The sequence below is a fragment of the Prionailurus bengalensis genome, chromosome X (genome assembly GCF_016509475.1).
Source record: "Prionailurus bengalensis isolate Pbe53 chromosome X, Fcat_Pben_1.1_paternal_pri, whole genome shotgun sequence".
Lineage (NCBI taxonomy): Eukaryota > Metazoa > Chordata > Mammalia > Carnivora > Felidae > Prionailurus > Prionailurus bengalensis.
This window is the reverse complement of record NC_057361.1, coordinates 31,836,911-31,853,726: the sequence shown is the minus strand read 5'-3', so window position 1 is coordinate 31,853,726 and position 16,816 is coordinate 31,836,911. Positions and strand designations below refer to the sequence as shown.

The following is a 16,816-nucleotide window of genomic DNA, read 5'->3' as shown; positions in this document are numbered from 1 at the left end:
AATGAGCATCTGAACAGAGGTGGATAAGGAAACAAAGCTGGCCTGTGGACTCCTGGAGAGGCCATTTCCAGAAATGCCCACTTACATGGAGGGTAAGATCGGATTCAGGTAACCTCACTCTCCTCAAGGCCACTGCAGAATGCTGGGCAATCTGGCATAAAAGCAGAATGTTCTTCGTAATACGGTAAAGGTTTGGGTGTATATATAGAACCACAATATATTTTTATATTGCCATATTATTACATATAAATGGATGAACAAGTATCACAAGTCATTAGAGTAAATCCTTAAATAGGAAACACTGAAATCAAAATAAACATTAACAACTGACCTAAAAGAAGATAAATAATATAGGTCAGAGATGAGTATATAAAAGTCAGAGACATTTATGAAGATACTAGAACCCCCATTTAAGGACAGGATGCTATGAAATAGAGACACTTAATAAAAATGAAAGCACTCATGAATATACATATTTAGGAGATTCTCATTTTCTCTCACTCTCTCCCATTCTCTTCCCCAAAGGAAACAGTTGGAAAAGAAGGCTTGTTGATAAAGAGAGGAAAAAACAATGAGATAAAAAATACTAGTGATAAGATACACAAAGGATGCAATCAACAGGTTCAATACTCAACAGTTAACGGTTAGAAAATGAGAACTGTGAAAAAGGAGGGGAAATAATTATGAAAAAAAACAAAGAATTTTCCAGTGCTTATTAAAGATAACTCCATAGTTAAAGGACTCGTTGTATACCCAGACAGTGAATTAAAAAAGACCCTCCTTGATGCACCCCAGATCACTATCAGAACACAATCAGAAAAGAAGATCCTAGAAACTTCTAGAGGTGTTGAGAAAGAGAATTATAGTAGACTTTCTCATCACAAATATTGAATACTATGAGGCAGCAGAACAATTATCTTAACACTTATAAGGCAAAAAAATCTTTTCAACTTAGAATAATAAGCCAAGCAAAATATAAATCAAGTGTGAGAGTAGTAAAAAAAAAATGCCTAAAAATGGAAAATCTTGGAAAATTTACCTCGCCCATATTTTATTAGGTTTCATAAGGATGGTTTTAGTAAATAAGTTAGCACATAAGAAAGGTACTAGTTTCTATCCAAAGAAAAATAAAAATGTCCAATATTGACATCTCTTCAGTAGGTCTGGAAAGCAATCAGTCCAAATAAAAGGAACACGCAAAGTACTCTGAAAGATGTACTTGAAGGAAAGAGACTTCAAGGATTATATGCATATCTTTAGAATTTATTAATATTCTCAGCTTAAAAAAGGAGTCAAAAGATACTTTTTATTCTGATGGTATAAGAAACACTTATATAATAGATTTTTACTCCTTGGAAAAGTAATAAATAGAAGATAAAACTAGTGATGTTTGTAGGGAGAGCAATAAATCTGGAGAAGTAAGCAAACCAGATCATTAAATATTATAGCTATACATCAAGACATTATTTCTAAAGTTGATATAACAAATATATTGGCTAAAATAATACGGATTATTTCAATTTATGGAAGTAACCACGGGAAGAACTAAAATGAGACATAAATCAAGGAGTGAAAAGTAGGAGGCTCAAGAAGTGGAAACAGATTTGAGGTGGGGTGGGACTTGTTTTTTATTTTTAACTCCTCTGCATATTTGACTTGTCAAACATGTATAAGTTAGATTTTTACTTAAAAAAAGATACATAAGTCAAAAACAAAACTACAGGTGTAACATGGTGGAAATATGATGTATTTGTAATTACATATGTGAGCAGGTATACATGAATATATGGCCAGTTAATGTGCACTTGGAGTGTATTAAAACTTTACAAAGCTATTATTTATAAATATGTCTATATTTATATAGACCATAAATGGTGCAATGGTGAATAAAGAGAAAAAAAGTCACAGTGATGAGAAGTTAATAGGAAGTAGCCTGTTGGCTTCACCCAAGTGAAGTATTTGCACAAACGCGCTCCTGGAGAAACAAAAACATGATACAATTACCTGCCATGGATCTTCATGATTACTTACAAACAGTCAAAGCCACATTTTATTGAATGCTCTGTATGAATGTGATACATACACACACACACACACATGTACACACACACACATACACAACATGTGCTGTTGTCAAGTGAGTAAATGCAAACTCTGCATTTAGACTGGCTGGTTTTGAATCTCCACTTGACCATCTAACAGCAGCGAAAATTGGGCAAATGATTTAATGTCTCTGCCCAATGTCTTCTTTTGGAAAATGGGGACACTTAGGCTATTAGGATGATTAAATATGAAAAGGTACACAAAGTACATGTTACAAAGATTTTGTACATACAAATGTTTAATAAGCATTAAGCATTTTAATATTTACATATGTAATGAGTTTATTGTGTAAATATTTAACCAGGCATATGTTATAATAAACACATATTTGTGCATATAAAAAGAACACAAAGAAATGAACTGATAAATTAACTCTGCTTATCTGATGGGGTTCTCAGTAATGGTCGTTTCCTCTTTACACTTTTCTGTAACAAATTTTCAACATGTACAGGCTTTAAACTTATAATAAAGACTATAAGTGTTAATTTAATTAATTGAAATGCAATCTTAAGGTACAATATGAGAAGTTTAGTGTGGCTGTTAGGAAGAGTTTCCTGAGAGCTTTGAAATACTGGAAGAGTCTACTGGGTTTATGAGTGAAAAAAAAGTGGGGGAACCTGAAACCTTGTCACTTGTGTAAACCTATTTGAAGGGCAGAGAATAGATCTCAATTACCAAAGTCCTAAGGGAAGAAAAATGGTACTGTGACAATGTTCAAATAAACTTGTATTACTACAGTTGTGTTTTATAACAGACATGTAAGAAGTAGGACTTAGAAAATGGGTGGGCTGTTTTTACAAGTTTTATTCTAGTCATTTAGTTTATAATATAGAAACAAGTAAGTGAAGAATTGTTTCCTCACACTCAGTTCAATCTGGATATAGTACCAATCATGAATATGCAGAATTTATAAATTGTATACTCCTTAGCATGCAGCAGTAACTGAAGAAAACAAACAGGGGCTAATGACACAAGCCAGGGGCACTTCTGCAACTGGGTTTCTGGGTATTTTAAAAGCAATTAAAATGGCCCTTATTTCTAATTATTTCTGTGTTTGATATATTAGAAATAATAATGATTAAAATGTGAAAAGCAACTCAGGGTTAATGTATAGTTAAAAAGCAAAAAGATAACCAGGTGAACTAACTTTAGTAGTTACACTCTGTCACTTTGCACTGGGAAAAAATAATAAAGCAAAGGCAATGACTAAAATTCAAGGTGGTTAAAGTCAATTAGTGGTTATTAAATTTGTGAACCCCTGTGATACTAACATGGCTGGTCTCTTATCATCCTTGCATTTTGTAATAAGAATATTTGCTATCATTAATACTGTTGACATATCTAATAGGATTTGTTGATCTGGGAAGAGTAATATATTATAATCATATTTAACTTTTCAAGACTATATTCTAGTGGCTTCATTTGTACTTTATTTCGGAAAGTAGGAGAGTAGTAGAAACATTCAAAAAATGCATTATGAGAACAGAATCAGATAGAAATGAGACTTTAAAGAAAATCACTACGATTTGGAAGTGTGTGTGTGTGTGTGTGTGTGTATGCACACACACACACATACATATACACACATTCATACATATAAACACAATGACAGTGAAGGGAAAGAGAGTAATGGCAACACTGAAGGTGTTTTTCAGGTAAGATTATCAGTCTTTGACTTTTTTTGTTCTTCATACATTCATAGCTTCTAAATTTTCTGCAATGAGCACATTACTCAGAAACAACTATAGATAACATAAAAAGAACCATATAAAATGTTATCCATAACATAATCTATATAAAATATACTTAAGTAAACAATATAAATATAAATATATATATAAATTTAGCACACACTGGTTAGAGTTTCTTACAGGGAACAGAACTGCAGTACATAAACAACTTATAGTCTAAACTCTATGGCCTATATGCATGCAAAATAAACTGAAACTAAAAGCATATATTAAAAGCAACTGTTTTATGTTGTTAGAATTACAAAATTGGTGAGGAATCTCAGCAACATATACATAATTTATCTATGATTGAGTGATGATCTTTCATTATATATAAACCAGTTAAAAACAAAACCAGGTCACTCTTTTAAAATTATAATACACATTAAATCTCTAGGGTTGATATTTTCAGTGAAGTAAAATTTAAAAAGCAAAAAAAACCCCACTTACTTTGAAGATATTGTCACAATGTTCCCAGTTTGGGAAAGGGAGAAGTCAGCAGCATCTTTCCCAACAATTGTAGCATTATACACCAAGTTTTTCAAGCTTGAATTTTTCAGTAGAATCTATATTGAAGAAGAGAGTATAAATAATATCATGAACTTTAGAAATATATAATTTAACACTTATTTTCATCAAAGCAAGTTATACATTTTAATCATGAAAATTTTCCTAACGTGGGGTTAGGGGAAGATGGCAGCATGGGAGGACGCTGCGCTCAGCGAGCGTCCTGCTGATCACTTAGATTCCACCTACACCTGCCTAAATAACCCAGAAAACTGCCAGAAGACTAGCAGAACGGAGTCTCCAGAGCCAAGCGCAGACAAGAGGCCCACGGAAGAGGGTAGGAAGGGCGGCGAGGTGGTGCGCGCTCCACGGACTGGCGGGAGGGAGCCGGGGCGGAGGGGTGGCCCGCTGGCCAAGCAGAGCCCCCGAGTCTGGCTTGCAAAAGCGGAGGGGCCCGACGGAGTGTGTTCTGACAGCAAGCAGGACTTAACATCTGGAAGGTTATAAGCTAACAACTCTGCTCAGAGAGCAGGAGGGCTGGGGGACTATGGGAGGGAGAGTTGTTGAGCCCCGGATGACAGAGCTCAGCTTGGCGGGGAACGAAGGCACTCGCCAGCGCCATCTCCCTCGCCAATCCTCCAGCCAAAATCTCAAAGGGAACTGGTTCCTGCCAGGGAACTTGCTTGCACCGCACAAACACCCAACACTGTGCTTCTGCGGGTCCATCCCTCTGGCGGGTTTGACTCCCTCCCGGTGCCGCAGGGCCCCTCCCGAAGCGGATCTCCCAAACAAAAGCGAGCTGAGCCTGCCTCTCCCGCCACTGTACACCTTGCGATCCACCCCAGCTAATGTGCCAGATCCCCAGCACCACAAGCCTGGCAGTGTGCAAGTAGCCCAGACGGGCCACGCCACCCCACAGTGAATCACGCCCCTAGGAGAGGGGAAGAGAAGGCACACACCAGTCTGACTGTGGCCCCAGCGGTGGGCTGGGGGCAGACAACAGGTCTGACTGCGGCCCCGCCCACCAATGCAAGTTATTTAAGACAGCACAAGGGAAGTGCCCTGCAGTTCTGCACCACTCCAGGGACTAACCAAAATGACGAAACGGAAGAATTCCCCTCAGAAAAACGTCCAGGAAATAACAGCGAATGAACTGATCAAAAATGATTTAAACAATATAACAGAAAGTGAATTTAGAATAATAGTCATAAAATTAATCGCTGGGCTTGAAAACAGTATAAAGGACAGCAGAGAATCTCTTGCTACAGAGATCAAGGGACTAAGGAACAGCCAGGAGGTGCTAAAAAATGCTATCAATGAGCTGCAAAATAAAATGGAGACAACTACGGCTAGGATTGAAGTGGCAGAGGAGAGAATAGGTGAACTAGATGATAAAATTTGGAAAAAGAAGAAGCTGAGAAAAAGAGAGATAAAAAAATCCAGGAGTACGAGGGGAAAATTAGAGAAATGAGTGATGCACTAAAGAGAAATAATATACGCATAACTGGTATTCCAGAGGAGGAAGAGAGAGGGAAAGGTGCTGAAGGGGTACTTGAAGAAATAATAGCTGAGAACTTCCCGGATCTGGGGAAGGAAAAAGACATTGAAATCCAAGAGGCACAGAGAACTCCCTTCAGACGTAACTTGAATTGATCTTCTGCACGACATATCATAGTGAAACTGGCATAATACAAGGATAAAGAGAAAATTCTGAAAGCAGCTAGAGATAAACGTGCTCTAACATATAAAGGGAGACCTATAAGACTCGTGACCAATCTCTCTACTGAAACTTGGCAGGCCAGAAAGGAATGGCAAGAGATCTTCAATGTGATGAACAGAAAAAATATGCAGTCGAGAATCCTTTATCCAGCAAGTCTGTCATTTAGAATAGAAGGAGAGATAAAGGTCTTCCCAAACAAACTCTGAAGGAATTCATCACCACTAAACCAGCCCTACAAGAGACCCTAAGGGGGATCCTGTGAGACAAAGTACCAGAGACATCACTACAAGCATGAAACCTACCGACATCACAAAGACTCTAAACCCATATCGTTCTATAATAACACTGAATGTAAATGCACTAAATGCACCATCCAAAAACAATACGGTATCAGAATGGATAAAAAAACAAGACCCATCAATTTGCGATCTACAAGAGACTCATTTTAGACCTGAGGACACCTTCAGATTGAAAGTGAGGGGATGGAGAACTATTTATCATGCCACTGGAAGACAAAAGAAAGCTGGAGTAGCCATACTTCTATCAGACAAACTAGACTTTCAATTAAAGGCTGTAACAAGAGATGAAGAAGGGCATTATATAATAATTATAGGTCTATCCATCAGGAAGAGCTAACAATTATAAATGTCTATGTGCCGAATACAGGAGCTCCCAAATATATAAAACAATTCATAACAAACATTGATAAGAATGTGGTAATTGCAGGGGACTTTAACACTCCCCTTACAACAATGGATAGATCATCTAGACACATGGTCAATAAAGAAACAAGGGCCCTGAATGATACATTGGATCAGACAGACTTGACAGATATATTTAGAACTCTGCATCCCAAAGCAACAGAATATACTTTCTTCTTGAGTGCACATGGAACATTCTCCAAGACAGATCACATACTGAGTCACAAAACAACACTTCATAAGTATACAAGAATTGAGACCATACCATGCATACTTTCAGACCACAATGCTATGAAGCTTGAAATCAACCACAGGAAAACATCTGGAAAACATCCAAAAGCATGGAGGTTAAAGAACACCCTACTAAAGAATGAAGGGGTCAACCAGGCAATTAGAATGAAATTTAAAAATATATGGAAACAAATGAAAATGAAAATACAACAATCCAAATGCTTTGGGATGCAGCGAAGGCAGTCCTGAGAGGAAAATACATTGCAATCCAGGCCTATCTCAAGAAACAAGAAAAATCCCAAATGCAAAATCTCACAGCACACCTAAAGGAAATAGAAGCAGAACAGGAAAGACACCATAAACCCAGCAGAAGAAGATAAATAATAAAGATCAGAGCAGAAATAAACAATATAGAACCTAAAAAAAACTGTAGAGCAGATCAAGGAAACCAAGAGTTGGTTTTTTGAAAACATAAACAAAATTGATAAACCTCTAGCCAGGCTTCTCAAAAAGAAAAGGAAGATGACCCAAATAGATAAAATCATGAATGAAAATGGAATTATTACAACCAATCCCTCAGAGATACAAGCAATTATCAGGGAATACTATGAAAAATTATATGCCAATAAACTGGACAACCTGGAAGAAATGGACAAATTCCTAAACACCCACACGCTTCAAAAACTCAATCAGGAGGAAATAGAAAGCTTGAACAGACCCATAACCAGCGAAGATATTGAATCAGTCATCAAAAATCTCCCAACAAACAAGAGTCCAGGACCAGATGGCTTCCCAGGGGAGTTCTACCAGACGTTTCAAGCAGAGATAATACCTATCCTTCTCAAGCTATTCCAAAACATAGAAAGGCAAGGAAAACTTCCAGACTCATTCTATGAAGCCAGTATTACTTTGATTCCTAAACCAGACAGAGACCCAGTAAAAAAAAAACTACAGGCCAATATCCCTGATGAATATCAATGCACAAATTCTTAATAAGATACTAGCAAATCGAATTCAACAGCATATAAAAAGAATTATTCACCATGATCAAGCCGGATTCATTCCTGGGATGCAGGGCTGGTTCAACATTCCCAAATCAATCAATGTGATACATCACATTAATAAAAGATAAGAACCATATGATCCTGTCAATCGATGCAGAAAAGGCCTTTGACAAAATTCAGCAACTTTCTTAATAAAAACCCTCGAGAAAGTCGGGATAGAAGGAACATACTTAAAGATCATAAAAGCCATTTATGAAAAGCCCACAGTTAACATCATCCTCAATGGGGAAAAACTGAGAGCTTTTTCCCTGAGATCAGGAACACGACAGGGATGCCCACTCTCACCGCTGTTGTTTAAATTTTTTTTTTCAACGTTTATTCATTTTTGGGACAGAGAGAGACAGAGCATGAATGGGGGAGGGGCAGAGAGAGAGGGAGACACAGAATCGGAAACAGGCTCCAGGCTCTGAGCCATCAGCCCAGAGCCCGACGCGGGGCTCGAACTCGCCGACCGTGAGATCGTGACCTGGCTGAAGCCGGACACTTTTCACCGACTGCGCCACCCAGGCGCCCCCTCACCGCTGTTGTTTAACATAGTGTTGGAAGTGCTAGCATCCGCAATCAGACAACAAAAGGAAATCAAAGTCATCAAAATTGGCAAAGATGAAGTTAAGCTTTCACTTTTTGCAGATGACATGATATTATACTGGAAAATCCGATAGACTCCACCAGAAGTCTGCTAGAACTGATACATGAATTCAGCAAAGTTGCAGGATACAAAATCAATGTACAGAAATCAGTTGCATTCTTATACACTAATGAAGCAACAGAAAGACCAATAAAGAAACTGATCCCATTCACAATTGCACCAAGAAGCATAAAATACCTAGGAATAAACCTAACCAAAGATGTAAAAGATCTGTATGCTGAAAAGTATAGAAACCTTATGAAGGAAATTGAAGAAGATATAAAGAAATGGAAAAACATTCCATGCTCATGGATTGGAAGAATAAATATTGTCAAAATGCCAATACTACCCAAAGCTATCTACACATTCAATGCAATCCCAATCAAAATTGCACCAGCATTCTTCTCGAAACTAGAACAAGCAACCCTAAAATTCATATGGAACCACAAAAGGCCCCGAATAGCCAAAGTAATTTTGAAGAAGAAGACCAAAGCAGGAGGCATCACAGTCCCAGACTTTAGCCTCTACTACAAAGCTGGCATCATCAAGACAGCATGGTATTGGCAAAAAAATAGACACACATACCAGTGGAATAAAATAGAAACCCCAGAAGTAGGCCCACAAACGTATGGCCAACTCATCTTTGACAAAGCAGGAAAGAATATCCAATGGAAAAAAGACAGTCTCTTTAAAAAATGGTGCTGGGAGAACTGGACAGCAACATGCAGAAGATTGAAACTAGACCACTTTCTCACACCATTCACAAAAACAAACTCAAAATGGATAAAGGACCTGAATGTGAGACAGGAAACCATCAAAACCCTAGAGGAGAAAGCAGGAAAAGACCTCTCTGACCTCAGCCGTAGCAATGTCTTACTTGACACATCCCCAAAGGCAAGGGAATTAAAAGAAAAAATGAACTACTTGGACCTTATGAAGATAAAAAGCTTCTGTACAGCAAAGGAAACAACCAACAAAACTAAAAGGCAACCGCAGGAATGGGAAAAGATATTCGCAAATGACATATCGGACAAAGGGCTAGTATCCAAAATCTATAAAGAGCTCACCAAACTCCACACCCGAAAAACAAATAACCCAGTGAAGAAATGGGCAGAAAACATGAATAGACACTTCTCTAACGAAGACATCCGGATGGCCAACAGGCACATGAAAAGATGCTCAACATCGCTCCTCATCAGGGAAATACAAATCAAAACCACAGTCAGATATCACCCCTTGTCAGTCAGGTGATATCACCCCACCTAGGATTCCATGCAGGGGTGGTTAAATGGTAAATGGGGATAAGGGAAAGTTGTTCAAGGGAAGGAAAGAAAGCTTGGGAGCCTCACTTCCTGTTTTTCACTTTTTGTAAGAAAAGCTTATGTTTCACTAATTAATACTTACCTTCAACTGCTGTGCTTCTGTGTAAATTTTGTTTCAAAAAGGTTGGAAAAAAGTTCAAATGGATTAAAAAATGTCTCAGAAAATCACTGCACTCTACATTTTCTTTTCACTGATCCCTGTATTTTTTACTGGTTCCAGGATTCTATGTTTCTATTAGTGACATAAAGTTAGAAAAATAGATTTTCAATTATAGTAGTAATTTCTTGAGATTATTCTTTACTTTGGAGTTGATGCATAGGGGTAAACTATGTCAAACATTCTCAGCAATTTCCAAATCAGTGATTTTCTTCCTTTTTTAAATTTTTTTTAATGTTTATTCATTTTTGAGAGAGAGAGAGAGAGAGATAGAGAGAGAGAGAGAGAATATGAGCGGAGGAGGAGAGAGAAGGAGACACAGAATCTGAAATAGGCTCCAGGATCTGAGCTGTCAGCACAGAGCCCAACGCCAGGCTCAAACTTGTGAACTGTGAGATCATGACGTGAGCTGAAGTCAGATGCTTAACCGACTGAGCCACCCAGGCACCCCTCAAATCAGTGATTTTCTTAAATGAAATTTAAAATTAAAGCTTGCTGTAACTGACAGTTTTTTTGCATTTATATTTAATTTTTGTTATCTTCAAGACATACTCTACATATGTGAAAAATAAGTTATATTTGCATAATTTCATTTGTAGTCTTTTTTTAATGTTTATTTTTGAGAGGGGGAGACAGAGTATGAGCAGGGGAGGGGCTCCAGGCTCTGAGCTGTCAGCACAGAGCCTGATGTGGTGCTCGAACCCACAAATGGTGAGATCATGACTCAGCTGAGGTCCAATGCTTAAATGACTGAGCTACCCAGGGACCCCAGTTTAATCTATAATCTTAAGATATGAACATTATTTCTAGTAAAGAGCTAAAGGTGGAAAGAAATGTTTCTATCTTAATATGCATTAATTTGATTTTTAACATAATTCAAATTTATGTTTAAACGTTACCTAGTTACATAAACTAGTTTTTAAAAATAGTGGCACATAGAAGGCATAAAGAAATAAAAAACACATGGACAGAATTAGAGAACTGGTAATAATACCTAACAGTAATAAATCACTGCTTAATCTAATTCAGACTCCTCCTAGCTTCTTCAGGCTTAATCAAAACATTTCTAACTCTTTAGAAATTTTATTTTGAAGTCAAAAGACCTCTCCAATATAATTACAGCTCTAGGTTTTGAAAGTCATTGCAGTGAAGGAATTATCAGAGTAAATAGTGTTGAAAAAATGCTCTAAAGAGTTGTATGTCTTTTCCTGACCAAAAAAGAAAAAAAAATTGTGAAAAGGAATTTTATCTCATTGTTTAGTAACAAAAAATCAGAAGGGGCTTTCCTTACCCCATACTGAGCCCTTTACACTTTGAGACAAGAACCTGAGTGTTTCCAGATTTTTATGAGTCCTTGTCAACTATCACTCGTACCATCACAGAGGCTACCTAGTTTTTTCAGAGGTTGCACTTACAAACCCAAAATCACCAAGACATATCTTCTGACGACCAAATACAGACAAGTTTTGTATCAAAAATATAAAATTACACCCTCCCAACTAAATATGAAGAGAAAGACATAAAACAGCCTGAAAAAAAGGAATAAACATGATCTGACCAAAGAGGTAAAGTAATTTTTGTACAGAATAAGACTTTATCAGTGCATAGTGTCTTCAGAAAGGAATAAGAAGAGACCTATAAATCTGGTTGAAGATTTTATGAACACCAGTAGAAGGGACAATCTTATATAAATATAAGCTATTTAAAATTGTATCCTAGGGGTGCCCACGTGGCTTGGTCATTTGAGTGTCCAAGTCTTGATTTCGGCTCAGGTCAAGATGTCATGGTTTGTGAGTTCGAGACCTGCGTCGGGTTCTGAGCTGACAGTGTGGAGCCCACTTGGAATTCTCTCTCTTTCTCTCTCTCTCTGCCCCTCCACCCTCAAAATAAATAAATAAAACTTAAAAAAAATTGTATCCTAGAGGATATTTCACAAGTGTAAATATGAAACAAACAGCTTGAAAAACAAAGGTCAATGATACTTGACAAGGTATTTCTCAAAGAGAACACTTGATAAATATGTACATATTTACATAGGTTTGTTATTATCACAGGACTTCAGATTTCATTTTTGACTTTTTTATGCAAAGTAAAAAATTCACTGTTAAACATTTAGCAGCTCCCACACACATAACATCCTTCAGTGGGAATTAGGTGGCCCTTGTCAGGAGCACTTTAGTATTTTCCTCTCTACATCCTCATTTGAACAAAATCCATCTGGGTCTATAAACTCCCTTAAGGAACGCTAAGTACATTCAGAACACAAATTTTCACTTATGGTGTCAGTCCCCTTGTACATGAAATGTGTCCCACGTATCCTGAGAAAATTTGCCCTTCAAAGTACCTTTCATTTTCCATCTCCGCAAACCCCATTCACCAAATGAATTAGAGTTATCATTTCATTGCAGGTGGTGATTACTATTAAGCAAAAATTGTCCCTTTCACTCTACTATACCTTTGGCTTAAGAGGAGCAACATTAGCTAAGGCTTATCACATTATATCGATACTTGTGTTAATTTTGGGTTGCAAAAGAAATTACTAAAACCCCTGGGAAGTGTTTAACTCCACATATTTTGGCCCCAAATATATCCTTACCTGTCTTAGCACAGTGTCATGTAGAGTACAATAAAAGGGCACCACCTTCTTGGGGAGATATGTAGGGAGCCTTTCGTACATGTAGACACAAAGCATGAGCATCAGGATTGGGTTAGGATCACAGATGTCAGTGGCCTAGTTTCAAAGAAGTGAAATATAAATTAGAGGATATACAGATAAAATATAGAAAAAGAGCTAAAGCACTATATCAATTATTGTATTACTTTAAAACATTTTAAAATGTTACTAGTTGACAATGACACTGAATTGTAAACACAGTAAACAGATTATTGCTGTGAATCAGAAGAGCTTGACCTAGGTGTTAAGAGATGAATTAGATGTGTTCTAAGTATAACAATGACCTCACAGCCTCAAAGTCTCCACAAAAGCTAGTCATAGGTCATAAAAATATCATGCACTAGAACTACTAATGTGACTAAGACACCATCCCTGATTTAAAGTACCATATATAGCAGTAAAAGAAAACTGGGAAGTAGACCAACTACTGAGGTAAAAGAAGGCAAGAGTTTCAAGCAAAAAGTTTAAGGGAGTAGGTAGCCCATGAGATGGCCCTGAAGAATGCTTGGAGTTTATAAAGGTTATGTTTGGGGTGCAGAAAATGATATATTCCATCAGTAAGGCAAAGAACTACAGTGCAGGTGTCTAGGGAAGTAGGGGGTTTGTTTGTTAAAGAAGTGTAATTTAAATCATGTGTAAGGTCTAAGGAGGGACAAGTAGCATGTGAAAAGACTAAGGAGCACCAGGGCCACACTGTGCAGGGTGTGGAAGCCAGGGTAAGGGCCTGGATTTCTCAACAAGGAATAACACAGGAGCAACAATTCAGGCAGATGCGGCGCGGCAGGGGGTTGGAAAATACTTTTCCCAGAACATACAAATTGTAATAAGTCAGAAAATGTAATTATATTGATAACCAAGATAAATTAGTGATGGTTGTTAGAACAGATTTGAGATAAAACCCAGAATTGCAAAGGAATAATAGCAGGGGCAATCAACACAGCCTTAATGTACACTGAATACAAAAAAGGAGAGTCAGAAGTAGGAGGAAGGATTCTTCGTATCAGATCATGTAGTACCTACAATGTCCTTGGACAATGTGAAGGTGGTAGGAAAGAATTATTCATAACAAAAAAGTATTGAGAATGGTCTAAGGCAAAAATTCAAACACATAAAACACCACAGATAAAGAAGCAATTGGCAATGTACAGGGAGCCCTCTACACTTTCATAAAATGAAGACACACTATGATTTAATCTAGCATGCGTTCAAGTTAGTAACTGAAAATGATCCAGTCCTGGCTTGGAAATGCAACTAGTGTGGGAATCAAAGAGACCTAATGCTGTTATGGGGGACTAATGCACTTGACTCTGAAGTTCAGCAGCGGTTACCAGTGAATAAAGACAGCTCCTATGATCACCTCCTAGTCCATATCCCCAAATACGTTCTTTTTCCTCTTTGGAAGAAGAGAAGAGTGTTTGCTTTGTCAATAATCAGTAAGACTAACCAATAAAAGTTCCTGGGGAGGGGATATTAGTAAAAACTAAGGGAGGTGACCTACTTCTGCAGGGTAGAAAGCTGTTGGTGACCCTGATTTGAGGAAAACTGAGAAATACACCAAGACTCCAAAGTTTCTCATCCGTATTCTATGGTCTCACATTTCTTCATGAAAGACAACATTGGTCAACAGATGAAGGAAAATTATTTGAGATAGAAACAAACTAAAAAACTAAATACAGAATTTAATTCCCACAAAGTGAAAAATATGGTGCTGCTGGGCCCTTTGGAATGGGCCAGCCTATGAGTGTGATTCAAAGAGGGCTGTCTAGAGTGATGGGAAATGTGTTTGTTGGGGAAAGGGGAAGATTAGTGGCAGAACACTCCAGGCTCAAGTCTCAGGTCAATAAAAGCCTTTTGAACACTTTTTTTTAGTGATTACAGAATCAAATATATAGGTAGCAATACAGAATTATTCCCCAAAATTATCTTTGAAAAATATATAATGGGCTGAAAATGTAATAATTTGGTAATTAAAAAAATACATTTATCTTAATGGAAAAAATATGTTTCATCATTAAGATATTAGACTGAAAAAAAAACAGAGAAAAGAACATCCTTACTTTCCTTATAATAAATTCCAATGAACATAATCTAAAGCAATTACACCTTAGCCAATCACAGGCTTGAAAATCCAAATGTTAAATAAGTTAGGTTTGTTTAAAACAAGATTTTTAGGTGAAATCATTACTTTCTCTATACAGGGCTAACCTAGAATAATTTTAACTGTATTGGTTCATTTCCCCCCTCCCCCCAATGATAGTATTTTCCAACTAGCTTCATAAAAGATGAAGAATTAAACAAAAAAGGTTATAATAGAGAAAAATGCTGGAGGAGAAATCTGGTAAACCTAATTCAAGTCCCGCTACGATACAGTGCCATGATCTTGATTAACAGGAGAATTTCAGTAGAAATTTGTGGTTATTAGTGCACATGCCTAAAACAAAGCCAGCAGGCTGAGAAGGGCTGAGCAAAAATGAATCTCTAATAGCTTTACTGAGAAACTATCCTTATAATCTCCTAATGCCTGACTTTATCTAATGTAAAATGTTCAGTTTTTTAATTTTTAAAGCACTTTCACTCATTAATTCTGTTATTTAATGCTATAAGCATCCAAGTTGATAAAATCAAACAAAATTTTTTTTTTTTTTTTAATTTTTTTTTTTCAACATTTATTTATTTTTGGGACAGAGAGAGACAGAGCATGAATGGGGGAGGGGCAGAGAGAGAGGGAGACACAGAATCGGAAACAGGCTCCAGGCTCTGAGCAGTCAGCCCAGAGCCCGACGCGGGGCTCGAACTCATGGACCGCGAGATCGTGACCTGGCTGATGTCAGACGCTTAACCGACTGCGCCACCCAGGCGCCCCTGATCAAACAAAATTTTTAAGAGAAAGGCTAGAATATCTATTCAACATTAGCTCCCATCACTACTCAGTGAATTAGGTATACTACAACTTCTGTTAACTATCGTATTTATTTTTTAGATCCATTTCTCTACATAAGGGACTAAAATTACATTCTGTACTGAGTCCAAACAATTCACACCATATTTTTGCTTTAAATATAAAGCATGTCATAAAAGGGAGAATATGTAAATAATTGTTACATTCTAGCTAGCAGGATTCCATAACAGGACACAACACAGCCACAGAAACATAGCCAGCTGATTCCACACTTGCAAAGAACACAATAAATAAGAAACTTAAACAGTAATAAATATGTCCAGTGTTGAATTTCATTTGTCTTAAATGTGAACCAGTGCTAAGCATCAGCATTCATTCACTATGGTTAAGTTAATTTCATATTTTTAAATATTGCTATTTAATGTGGTTGGCAAATTCAGGCTGATAAAAAGTTAAGGAATAGGAACTGGTTGGTAAAAACTTGGTAATTTATCAGTTAGCTGTCAATTTCGCCATTCATCAAATTTTAGACACCTTCTCTACGTTTTTATGTATTAGATACTCACATTTTAAAATATGTTTTGGCTATACAATAAAATAAAATTTTTGAGACAACATACCTGAGGAAATAAAAAAACAAAGGAGAGAACTACAGTGTATGATGAACTATATTTTCAAAAACAAAAATATTTTCAGTTTCTTGTGCACCCATACCAAATTTTCAAGGGCCACCTTAAACATCAAATGCCCCATGCAACTCTTCTTGGTTCCTGTACCAGAATGATTCCTGTCCCTTTTGATTCCCATATCACATCTCTTCCATGTGTATTGTGCATTCACTATCTGTTTTGCATCAGCTCTTTCTCATATACTTGTCACTATTAATACAGCTTTGAAGGCCTAACTGTGGTTTAATCATATCTGTACCCTTTGCAGGGTCTATCCAGTGTCTTTTGTGGAGAATATTCAATTTGTTTAATTGACAGAAATTGTAGTATTTTTGTTCTCTGAAACCAAAGTCTTTCATTGCGATTTATCTTTAAAGCTCTCTTATAAAAGAAATCTCTGGTCAAATGCTAC

The 16,816-nt window shown here is 37.0% G+C and overlaps 1 protein-coding gene across 1 annotated transcript in view; it reads right to left on the bottom strand.

The window, feature by feature from the left end:
* The window catches only part of CFAP47 (cilia and flagella associated protein 47), a 587,956-nt gene that overhangs the window by 327,741 nt on the left and 243,399 nt on the right, over positions 1-16,816 (bottom strand). The window contains exons 36-37 of the mRNA XM_043569968.1: positions 12,760-12,894; positions 4,284-4,399 (exon numbers count right to left, since the gene is read on the bottom strand). Of these exons, the coding sequence (XP_043425903.1) occupies positions 4,284-4,399; positions 12,760-12,894 (251 nt within the window). The remainder of the gene's footprint in view (positions 1-4,283; positions 4,400-12,759; positions 12,895-16,816) is intronic.